Here is a 12,587-nt window from a genome sequence, read left to right as displayed (position 1 = left end):
ATTTTATACTAGGAGAAAGGGAGAGAATTATTTGAATTGCCCTAACTTGATTTTTTTTAAATTGTGTTGTTTTTTCAAATGCAAGTTACTTTTATATGTCCCACGTAGGGGAATTTCATCCCAGCAAGTGGAAATAAGCCTCTGCTCGTAGATTTCCCACAACTCTGTGTGTGTGGTGGAGAACCCCTAAGTTATCCAGCATAGGGGTGTGTGCACATGCTACTTAACAGATGATGGCCGCCACCCACCCATTAGAAGGGGATGAGGGTTGGTACTGTGAGCGTGTATGGCTGTGGGGAGGAAGGGATTGTGTGCATGTGCATACACCGGGTGTAGCAGTGGACATTGAGCCTCCTACTTTATTCCCTGGATTGGTGCCATCGTTCAAAAACATAACTAGGTTTGCTTGAAATCTCTTAACCATAAACTAAGCTTTTATAAATAATAATGAGATCTACCTATCTTGTAAGAGGTTTGTATTACTTATGTAAAATTCTGGAGACAAATATTTTATTTTATTTATTTATTTCATTTCTATACCGCCCAATAGCCGAAGCTTTCTGGGCGATTCACAAAAATTTATTATTATTAATTCCACATTATTAAATCCACAGCCACCTTTTCCACACAGTCTTTTAAATAATTTTATTAATGAATGTTAATACTTCTTAAAATTTACCCACTTTTGCATAGCACAGTATGCTCAAAAGGATATTTGATGTATGCTCAAAAATATTTTTGCTGATGGATAACATAAACATTCTTTTCATAACAGTTAAGTTATTATGGCATGTACCATTACATATTTATAGTAGTAGTGTTGGAGAAGGTATATATGAGTTTTAATTTAATTTTAACAAATTGCAATCAGTCCAGATAACAGGCTTTTTTCCTTCCTGGTTGGATGATGATAGATTTAACCGAGATTGGAGATACCACAAAGAAGAGAGAGTATGGATTACCAGAGCACCAGGCATGGAGCCAACAATGAAAACCAATACATATGAGAGGGGAACATACTACTTCTTTGACTGTCTTAACTGGAGAAAAGTAGCTAAGGTATTTTTTTTTTCCTTCAGATAAATCTTTAAAATCTGCATGCGATATTTTGAAGACATTTTCCTCTTAAATTCCTGTTTCCTTTGTGGCATAATCTCACTAGTATTTATTTATAAAAACAGGAACATTCAAAGCTATACCCATAGGGTTTCTATTCTAAACACAGAATTCTTGTTACATGGATAGAGATTCTGTGTGGGGGTTGGGGTTGGGGAGGTTGATGCATACCAGAGTCTGTTACCTTAGGTCATTTTCAGTTCATTGTGTTTGCATTCTGACCATTACCCATCTTTTCAATAGATAATGACTATACTCTTTTTATACATATGCTTATCGTAAGATGAACCAGAAGTATGTCAAGATCCCCTAGTTAAGTGGGAGCTGTTTTCCTCCTTTTCAGCTTGCTTCAATTAACCCTGCCTTGTGTAAGTGATTGAAACATATTTAGACTATTGTCATGGGGATAACTAATTATGTAATGACGACATCCTTGAACCAGCTTCATAGACAAAAAAAACAAACCCGTGTTGTTGTTTTTAATTCAATCCCATTCTAGGGAATGCCTCTTAAAACAATAGTTTACTCTTACTTCATCTGGAGTAGAAAATGTAAAATTTCCAGAAATTTTAATCCATGGAGAAAAATTGTTTTTACCCCCATTTTTTTCAGGGAAATCCCCCCCAGACATTTTGGGTAAGATATGCAATATTTCTAAACTTTGGAAAACCTAAACTTTATTATTTAATAACATAAAATGCATCATTTATAAATTAGCATATAAAATTGTACTATTTTGCATATTTATGAAATTTATGGAGCAATCCTAGCCATGTTTACTCAGAACTTCCAGGTGGCTGTAGTACTCAGAATTTCCTTCTGTGGATCTTGGTTAGAGCTTGATATTTGCCCAAACTTGCAGATTTTTCCTCTGAAGCTTCGGTATCCACAACAGGTCTTTTTCGGTTTCTGCTACATCTTCTCCCAGCCTTATTATTCTCCATCAAACTGCTTGTTTCCCAGTCTGTAGGAGGGTGTCTTTGAGGGGAAGAGCTGAAAAGGGTAACTACAAGAGAAAGACACAGTCAAAAGAATAATAGACACAGGATACTTGCTTCTAGTATCTCCAACCTAGATCAAAGGTCACCCAGATGAAGCAAGCAGCAATTCACAAGCAGCGGAGGCCCTGTATGTTCCTCTCAGGAAGATGGTTGCACCCTTTAGGTGCAAAAATGCATCTTGGATTTGAGTGTTTTGTATGCCTACGGTATACACATAAATCCTTCTCTAATGCTGTAAGCTGTCTTATATAAGAATCTTCATACTATGCATTTTGAATGAGTAAAACCTTGCCTTCAAAAGTATTTCACTTATTCCAAAAGAGAACATATTTCATTGGGGCTTTTTAACGTCCTCCAAAATTTTCATTGTTTTTATATGGGCAAAACAAGTCCTCAGAGAGAAAAAGAGTGGCATATGTGTGTCCTGAATCTTTCTAGTTTTTTCCCCAGGCTTTCACATCTCTGGTAGTGAGTTATGTTTTTGACAGGAAGTTGAAGAGGCTTTCCAAAGTTTGCTGGGTGCCTTGAAGTGTGCTGGCAAACACATATATTCACATTTGCTACAGTGAAGGGTGTGCATTCAGAGCTTAACATTTGAATTGAAAGCCAGTTTTATTTTCGGTTACACTTCATGGGATTGGTTTGACCTGTAACGATCTAAATGTCTTGGGATGTGGGTATCTGAAGATCCACCTGCTCCCGTATGCATCTGCCCCGATAGTAAGATTTTCTGCTGAGGTTCTATTCTGTGTGCCCTAGCCTTGAGAGGTAAGGTGGGTGGGTGGTCAAGGAGAACAGAGCCTTTTCTTTGGTGGCACCCAGATTTTGAAAGCCTTCCTTTGCTTTGTTCATACTGCTTGTTTCCCAGTCGGCAGTAGGGCATCTGTGTCAGTCATTTGAGGGAGAGAGATGATTATTTTACTTTGATTTTGATTGTTATCATTGGGCAGTAAAACCTGTTTGCTCATGTGTTTGGTGCTATTTGCTTTGACTGGCCACATGTTCCCTCTGTCCTTTCTGTTTCTTGGCTGTTGGCCTGCCTGCCTTTCTTTCTTTCTTTCTTTCTTTCTTTCTTTCTTTCTTTCTTTCTTTCTTTCTTTCTTTCATTTCTATACTGCCCAATAGCTGAAGCTCTCTGGGCAGTTCACAAAAATTAAAACCAAACAACACACAATAAAACAATTTAAAATATATAGAACATTAAAACCACAATATAACAATACAACCACAATAAAACCTAGCAGCAGTGCAGGAGTTTAAAATACAGATTTAAAACAGCAAAGCTAAACATTTTATTTTATTTTGTTATACCATTATTTTTAACTGTATTAGAGAGCAATCCTGTAGTCCCAGGGTCTATAGAATTGTTTGGAGCCCCCCTCCTGAGGCTGCAGACACTGTTACAACTTCAGGGGGGAGAGGGGATGGACAGACTCTGATTTCTGATCCCTGTCCCCACTTCCTCGCAGCTGCTGTGGAAAGAACCCTGCCAGCTGCTTCTCGAGGTTGCAGATGCAGCCTTGGAGGGAAGGAAAAGGGGGCATTCTGGTAGGCGGGACGGGGAGAGGCCAGAATATGAGAAATCCTATTGCTTCTCCAGCCCCGGCCCAGCCCCCACCAGTGTGCCCTTTCTAGACAGGCCCATCTAGAGCAAAAACATTTAAAACAAGGACAGAGAGGCAGAAATCACCTCCATCGCTCCTCTGCGTTGGATACGCAGAAGCCTCCGAGATCGGGGGTTTCTTTCTAAGGGGTTTGCGTTACGTAATGGATCACATTAGCCACCTTGGAGACTTGTCCCGGGTATAAAGGTGGGATAGAAATATTTTAAATAAATAGATGGTACATTAGGAGTTTTCTGCTCTCCCTTCTTGCTTGCAGAAAGCAATAGGATCCTCCCGAGGGTCATTGGATCCTTTAGAATTGATGGTGTGTAATATGTCTTCTGTTCACACTTGGGGCACTCTGGATTCAAACCACTGTTTCACTCTGAAGTTCTCCCACATGCCAGTTGCTGCTGGATTTTAGGGAGATACTGTTTTCAGATTTATCTACGACAGTTTAGTCATCAGTGGAATGTTGATTCCTTATTCCATAAAACTTCTATGTAAAAAGACTTCTGTAAATCTAAACTTTCATCCTTTATCTTGAATCTCTAAAATGAATCCATTTCCAACCTTGTACTTCAATTTAAATTTTAACAAAGAATTTTAAAATGCTAGCAAAGAAAAATAATAATAATAATATGGATTTGATAAATATTCTGTGTTTTTATTCATTAGATAGTTTTATGCTGCAGAAGCAGAGGAAATAAGAGCAAATCTGACCGTTTTTTGCTGCCTAATCCTAACCATATTTACTTGGAAGTAAGTCCTGTTGATTTAAATGGCACTTACTCTACGCAAGTATGTGGGGTGGGTTTAGCATTGCATCTGCTCTGACTCAACAATGTCCGTCTTAAAATGGAATCTCTATCAGAAGTTAGGTCTTGTATTTTTAATATCTGAGGGCGATACAGGTTTTGCTGCTGCTTTTTTTGTTTTGTTTACTGGTTTGGTTTTTTTTACAAAGCCTCATCTAGCCTTCCAAAGAGGTCCACAGGATATTTTCATTAGCCAGCCACCCCAGATGTACTTAGCCTAAAGGACAATACATCACTTTTGTGAAGCTTCCCTGCCTGATCACCTGGAGGCATTTCTTAATGATCTCAGGTGACTGGTTGACTTTACATGCTGGATATATCCTTACATAGAATTAAAAGCTATTTCCTTATTTTTACCTCACGAGTAACTAAATCTTTGTCATCAAGAAATGTTTATCTAAGTTTTTAAATGGCTGGTAGATGATTTTGTAAAGCTAATTTCATTATGGTAAAAGTGAAGGATATTGCTGCTCTTAGAGTATTTATTGCCGCTACCCTTTATAATAACATAATAGAAGAACTTGTTTAGTCAAGAGAAAAATCCTTCCTTTGGCCTAGAGAAGATCTACCAAATTTATTTGTAACATACAGCATTTTTCTTTGGGTTAGAAATGCATCAACATGAGTCTGTAGTATTAAATGGGCCATCTACTGATAATTAAATAATCACAGTTTTATTTGGTTTGTAGGAGTTCCACCTGGAATATGACAAACTAGAAGAAAGGCCTCATCTGCCATCCACCTTCAATTACAACCCTGCTCAGCAAGCCTTCTAAAGACTTCCCTTGTCTTGGGGTATGGCTGTCTCAGCACAATACTCAACATAACTGCAAAACTGATGTGGCTCAGGCATCCTGGTTTTAATTCCTTTTGAGGATCTAGCAATTGGCTCATGCAAAAGGGTCACTATTTGAAGTCCTGCCTTACTAATTATGTGCTGCCCAACAACTAAATTTATAATTTGTTTTTCTTTAGTTTGAGCAGGGTCGGATTTTTTTTATTTTTTATTTTTATTTTTTTGCCAGCAGACAAGCTTGGGTCTGTAAAGACAAGCAAGTACACTGACAAAGTTTACCACTTAGTTTCCAAAATGTAAAAAAAAAAAAGGAAAAAAAGAAACAAGAAATAGACAATAAAATTTGCATTGTTCATTGTAGCACTCTTGATAATAAAAAAAAAATGTTTGTGCATTTTTATGTGAAGATCCTTCTCGTATTTCATTTGGAAAGATGAGCAAGGTCTGCTTCCTTCATTTTACTTCCCCTTCAGTTTTTGAAAAGGCAGTTTCGCCAACTTAATGCAAGAATATCTGACTGTTTAGAAGAAAGATATTACCACAATCTTTGGTTCATTTCCAAGGTTGTGTGTTACTGAGCTTCATCTTTCCAGAATGAGCAAAACACTGTCCAGTCTTTGTTACGATTTTGTAATAAATGTGTACATTTTTTTTAAATTTTTGGACATCACATGAATAAAGGTATGTATGTACGAATGTGTATATATTATATATATGACATCTATTTTGGAAAATGTTTGCCCTGCTGTACCTCATTTTTAGGAGGTGTGCATGGATGCAATATATGAAAACGGGACATTCTGGAACTGCTGGTCAGGGGACGTCTTTGTCGCCCTGTGCACTAAAGGGCCAGATTTCAGCAGCCAAGGACATCCATACCCAAGTGAATGTGATGGGACTTAACGAAGTGAACTGAGACAATTCACTCTGGCTGTTTGAACAGCAGCGTTTCATAGGAAGAGAAAAAAAAAGATCAATCTTGTATTTTCTGACCACATAAAGGCTTCTTCTCTTTGTAATAAAGTAGAAAAGCTCTCCTCATTGCAGTGTTGACTTTGATTTGAGATTGTGAGATTGCTTCTTCAACAATGAAAAAAATAGAAAAGTTGAAGTATTAAAAATACCAAGCTATAAAGTTATTGTGGCACTTAAAATGAAGAGCTGTTTTGCTCCTGATGCTTCATTGAATAAGAGTTGCATATCTTTCCACTGTAGACCTGATGTCATGTCAGAACAGGCTAATGTAATGGAACATTTTATTTTTAGCAGTGGGTTTGGATAAGATGGGCAATCATGGAAGATGGTCCAAAAATTCACATTGAAATAACTCTCTTTTTTGCTGTGGGTTGTATTGTTTTAAACTTTTGAGAAGAGAAGGTACATTTCATTTGATACCTACTTTTTTTCCTGGAGGTTCAAATACAAATAAACCTACATTAATAATATTTCTTTTGTGAAAGGTACTGTAACTATTCTCTAGATGAAAGGAGAAAGGGATAGTGTGTGTCCCTTTTAATTAACACATTCATTCAGTCAACTGTGATTATATTGCAATCAGATGTTATAAGTTGGTGCAACGTATCTGAAATTACCAAAGTGAGAAAAGACAGCAAATAATGTCAGTGAAATGTTTAGTTTTAAACTTTTTCTATGTAGCGCAAAAGAAATTTGTTGGCTTTTTTCTTGAGTGACATTGGGAAATCAGCTGCTAATAACATTGCTATATTTCTATATCAGGTGTACAGCAAATAAATTCTACAGTTTTATATGTATTTTGGGTAAATGACAGACATAAAAATATAAAAGCCAACTGTCATCTTATTATTATTTAAAGCAAAATGCTTCCTCAACCTGAATAGTGTCAATGCTGGTAACATACATCATGACAAATATTGCTAAATTATCTCATTTTGTTTCAAAGACTTTCAAAAGGGGTGACACTGAAAATATTCTTCACAACCTATCAATTCATCTTAGGTAGTCCATAAAAATCCTGCAACTAGAGCTCTAGCACTTTTTTTGGTGTCTAAAATGGATTCACCCGTTTTACACTTAACCCATGCATTCAAATATGCTGTAGAACTATAGTTATGGGATGATTGCAAGATACTAATCCATGCCTAGCAATGTCATAAAGAATGTTGCTGTTTCAAAAGGCTGTGGGTTTTTTGTTTTCGTTTTGCTCTTGATATTTTTAGACACATAATTTGAGATGCACTTTATTGTGGCCCAATTCTTAGTATTGTACATGATCAAAACTTTGAGATAAATAAAGCAAGAACAGGTTTGATAATATGTTGATGCTAATGCTAGCAAAATAAAGCATTACATAATTCTACTTTAGACTGTCATTGATATGGAATTGAGAATAGACAGTGGTGATTTAGTAAATCCTTGGTGCCCTTCAAATTAATACATTTGATCTATTTAATGTTGAGTTTAACATACTACAAAGAAAATGTGTGTGCATGATAAAAATAGAAGTCTTTGTGATTGGGCTGTTTGAGCCATTTTATACAAAATCTGAAAAATAACTAGTTTTTTTGCATAAAGTATAGAATCAAAACTGGAAGTATTCCATAAAGCCATAAACTAAATGGACATATGGCCCTGTTAAAAAAACCTCTCATCTTTTTAATGGCAAAATGATTTCATTTCAATTACAATATACAAGGTAAGTTTAAAAAGAGTATATATTGCTCAGCAGTAGTGAGGGTTTTAAAAATTATTTCCAATCTGTTCCTATGTGCACTTGTATTTTAATATGATTCTATATGTAAACCTCATCATGTTGCAGGGTACAGATGGGAGCTTTTTTTGTACTGTGGAATTCAGATTTTTATGGATGTCGCCCAATGGTAAAAAAACGATATTAATGGGTACAGTTGTGCTTGATAGATGCTGACAGATGTTGACAACAGGAGAACTATTTATGTTAAGGAAGGTGCTGAGCACACATGTACACTATGCTTTTATAAGACTCACACTTCCTCTGAGGAGCTTGAATACCTTGCATATAGTTCCCAGGCAGTTTCCAATCAAGGGTACTTAGTTTTAGCAGTAGAACTGTATAATGTGACCTCATTTCCCAAAGAAGTAGACATGAGCAAATGTAGGTTGAAGTCATAAATATTTCCAGTTGTTAAAGGTTTAAAATTCTGGAATATAGTTTCATAAGGAACTTCACTAGTTTTGAAGACAGAGTTGGCTAAATGTATGAAGGACATTTGATTTTCTTTTTGGTGCCTCAGTTTTGGCCCATTGTCCTCCTATGCTGATGGCTTTCACACCCCCGTCCCATATTATCTGGGACATCAGGAACTGCTACAACTACACATAATGTTGGGCAGGATAGAGGGCACATCATATAACTTTCTTCGAGGGGGATTCAGATTTGCTTGTGCCTGGATTTTGACTGGCACCAATCCAAACAGTTAATTGTACTCAAGCCCTATTTAAATCAATGGGACTCGTTAGTCATGAGGAACTGGTCCCTTTGATTTTTGATGGGACTTAACAGTACAATCATATACAGTCAGGGCCAGAAATATTGCAACAAGGATAACTGTTTTGGCAGTTGGCCTCTGTACACCACCACATTGAAGTTGAAAGGAAACACACCCAGATGGGAGCGAAGTCAGGACTTCCAGCTGTAATTCAAGGGGTTTGACAAAAGTGGGGCACTAACCGTTCAGGAAGTACAGCCAGTGGCATACACACACCCCCATCATTGGTGGCTCATAAGTAATGGAACGAATGGCTGACAAGCAGCTGCATGGCCAGGTGAGGCCTGTTTCCTGGGTACCCCATGACCAATCAAGCAGATAAAAGGCCTGGAGGTGGTTCTGAGTGTTACATTTGCATTTGGTAGCTGTTCACTGGAACTCCCAACATGAGGTCCAGAGAGGTGTCTGTGCGAGTGAAGGAGGCTATCATTAGGCTGAGGAAACAAAATGAGCCCATCGGAGAGATAGCAAAAACAGTGGGAGTGGCCAATACAACAGTTTGGAACATCCTGAAAAAGAAGGAATTAACTGGTAAGCTCAGCAACAGCAAAAGGCCTGGCAGACCACGGAAGACAACTAAAGTGGATGACCGCAGAATTCTGCTCATGGTGAAGAGGAACCCTTTCACAACATCTAGCCAGGTCAAGAACGCTCTTGAGGAGGTAGGTATGTCCTTGTCAACATCTACAGTCAAGAGACGGCTTTATGAATGTAAATACAGAGGCTTCACAACAAGGTGCAAACCACTGGTAACGCTCAAGAACAGAAAGACCAGATTAGCCTTTGCCAGCAAACACCTAAAAAGCCTGCCCAGTTTTGGAATAAGATTCTTTGGACTGATGAAACCAAGATTAACTTCTACCAGAATGATGGGAAGAGAAAAGTATGGAGAAGGAAAGGAACAGCTCATGATCCAAAGCATACCATATCAACTGTCAAACATGGTGGAGGCAGTGTTGTGGCATGGGCATGTATGGCTGACAATGGAACTGGGTCACTGGTGTTTATTGATGACCTGACTGCTGATCAAAGCAGCAGGATGAATTCTGAAGTGTATAGGGCTATACTTTCTGCTCGGATTCAGCTGAATGCTGCCAAACTGATAGGGACGCCGCTTCATATTGCAGATGGATAATGACTCAAAACATACAGCAAAAGCTACCCAAGAGTTTCTCCAGGCAAAGAAGTTGGATGTTCTTCAATGGCCAAGTCAGTCACCTGATCTCAACCCAATAGAGCATGCTTTTCCCTTACTGAAGACAAGACTGAAGGCAGAAAGACCCACAAACAAGCAGCAGCTGAAGGCAGCTGCAATAAAGGCCTGGCAAAGCATCTTGAGGGAGGAAACTCATCATTCGGTCATGTCCATGGGTTCTAAACTTCAGGCAGTCATTGATTGCAAAGGATTTTCATCCAGGTATTAAAGGCGATCTTTAAGTCTGAAATCATGTTGGTTTGCTCCATTACTTATGAGCCACCAATGATGGGTGTGTGTGTATGCCACTGGCTGTTCTTCCTGAATGGTTAGTGCCCCACTTTTGTCACACCCCTTGAATTACAGCTGCAAGTCCTGACTTTGCTCCCATCTGGGTGTGTTTCCTTTCAACTTCAATGTTGTGGTGTACAGAGGCCAACTGCCAAAACAGTCATCCTTGTTCCAATATTTCTGGCCCTGACTACATGTCTATTCAAAAGTCCCATTTGAATTCAGTGAGGCTTATTTCCAGGTAAGTGTGTATAGATCGCAGGCTTAATGATGACTTTCTCTGGATGGGATCTATGTTTGCATTTTTCCAAGGCATTTTTCGTCATGTCAAAACTGTGTGTGTAGAGAGATAAAGTTTCCAGAAATATTGACGTCATGGGGAAAACTACATCTTCCCCATTGTTTTTTTTTTTAAACAGAAATTATGAAACAGATCCGAAGCCACTTTTAAGAACATAAAATATATTATGCTTAATTTGCTTTGCTTATAAAATTATCATTAAAATTTAAAATATTTAAAAGTAAACTCAGTAAATTTGTAATTTTCTGAATAAACTATAATTTTAAATGTAATATACCAAGCATAATTTTCTGAACAAAAGAAGTTATACATACTATATTTTAGGTTCCTATTTTATGTCTGACCAGAGGGAACTTCAAGTAGTCCCGGGAACATCTGAATCATCCTGGAACCCAGAAAAAGCAGGAAGAGCAGGAGGCAGAGGAAGACTGGTGTACAGCATCTGCTCCTATGTGTGAGGAATTGGTTGGGGTGGAGTTCAGGGAAATTTGATCTGACAGAAAAGCTATTGAAAGCTTATTTTGCTGGGAGAGACTCTCTTGCCTATTAAAGAGTGATAATCAAGCATATTTTCCCCATGTTGTCAAAATGTCCAGAAATGGTACATCTCTAGTCTTGCATAAAAGTCTTCCTATCATGTAGAAATAATTTTTGGGGGGTAAAGTCCAGGTAGCAGTATACGAACACCTTGTCTTAAACATTTTATTCATCATTCAGAATGATTCAAGTTTATATATTCAAATTTATTTAATTGTTCAGGGGTGGGGGTGGGAAGACAAAAAAGATCCTTGGGGGAAAAGACAGGATAATTTCTCCCCAAATTCCTGTTTTATCCCCTGACCCTTGAAGAGAGAGAGAGAGCGTGTGCGTGCGTTTGCTTGCTTGCCTGCCTGCCTTGCATTGTGGGACTCTGTTCTCTCGGTCGGGTATCTTTCTGCAACACACTGAAGATTTGTGTCCTGTCCAACCCTGATTCTGCTAATAGTCTCTTGATTCAGATTATTCTTTCCTCTTCCCCCTGGAAAATTTGTATTTTCTTACCTTGATGAACTGGTTTGTGTTATCAACGTGATCATACTTCTGAAAGTGCTTCATATGCACTGTGATTGAGTGAACCTCTCAGATCTTCATGTGCTACTCAAACTATGTCATTTCTTTATAGTGACCCATTCACAATACTTCTCACTTAACAGAAACCACTAACTTAAAGGGGGAGGAGTGGGTCTGGAGTCCTGAAACTTCTTCCTCACAAGCAATTCCTCTTATTTACATCTGAATTTGATTTGGGGACTACTCCCCCCCCATTAAAAAACAACAACAACGTAGAGGCAATATTGAAGTGTTCATCTTTCAGTGTTCAATTTTTTTTTCTTCCTTAAAGTCTGTTTAAATTAGCACTGTTGATAATTCAGAGGCGGGGACCAATCTCTAAATAAAATTGCTGAAAAGATGCCTATAAAACTCTAGTGCACCTGTTTTTAGATTAATTTCAGTACTGTTCCCATTATGTTGATTGAATTACTAACACTCATGTATATTCACACTGACCAAAATTAAACGTAAGCTTGACTAGCAGACTTCCTTGATTCAAGAATTCTTCAAATCAAATATAAGCGTGGCTAAAATATGGGGTACAGTATGTTAACTTTTTTTTTTTTTTAATTCAGCGTGGTTTTTGTTTTTGATGATCAAAAAGTCCTTAATGTAAACTGCCTGGATCACTTTTATGAAAGCTGGATACACCAAGGACCGTTGAATTTTATTGAATGTAAGCACTTGCAGTTTCTCAGGCTCATATGCAACACATGCCATTTGTGTGGAGGGAAGCAAAATGTTTTCCAGTTGTATGTTAAGAGTTCTGATAATCTTCACTTTTGATTAATAACCAGCTGAGTCCAGGAATAGAAAAACAAGAAACCCATGTATTTTACAGGGCTGGAAGATACTTTTGGATCTTCA

The 12,587-nt window shown here is 37.8% G+C and overlaps 1 protein-coding gene and 1 long non-coding RNA gene across 6 annotated transcripts in view; one reads left to right on the top strand and one right to left on the bottom strand.

Moving 5' to 3' along the window:
• CNOT2 (CCR4-NOT transcription complex subunit 2) overlaps window positions 1-6,484 on the top strand; it is a 72,571-nt gene extending 66,087 nt beyond the window's left edge. For 2 of the 5 annotated variants that reach the window (XM_084810496.1, XM_084810501.1), the window contains exons 14-17: window positions 915-1,059; window positions 1,729-1,752; window positions 4,400-4,483; window positions 5,229-6,369. In XM_084810496.1, the coding sequence (XP_084666622.1) occupies window positions 915-1,059; window positions 1,729-1,752; window positions 4,400-4,483; window positions 5,229-5,315 (340 nt within the window). In that variant the 3' untranslated portion in view covers window positions 5,316-6,369. Of the gene's footprint in view, window positions 1-914; window positions 1,060-1,728; window positions 1,753-4,399; window positions 4,484-5,228 lie in introns of all 5 variants that reach the window. The other 3 variants (XM_084810497.1, XM_084810499.1, XM_084810500.1) reach the window with 3 other exon arrangements.
• Window positions 86-12,587, bottom strand: part of LOC146339901 (uncharacterized) — a 27,641-nt gene continuing 15,139 nt past the window's right edge. Inside the window, exon 2 of the long non-coding RNA XR_014784396.1 lies at window positions 86-2,122. This is a non-coding gene — a long non-coding RNA (uncharacterized LOC146339901). The remainder of the gene's footprint in view (window positions 2,123-12,587) is intronic.

The sequence above is a fragment of the Heloderma suspectum genome, chromosome 7 (genome assembly GCF_057233095.1).
Source record: "Heloderma suspectum isolate Gila_16-S chromosome 7, 16-S_ref, whole genome shotgun sequence".
In the NCBI taxonomy this organism is placed as follows: Eukaryota; Metazoa; Chordata; class Lepidosauria; order Squamata; family Helodermatidae; genus Heloderma; species Heloderma suspectum.
This window is presented reverse-complemented; position numbering and strand designations above follow the sequence as displayed.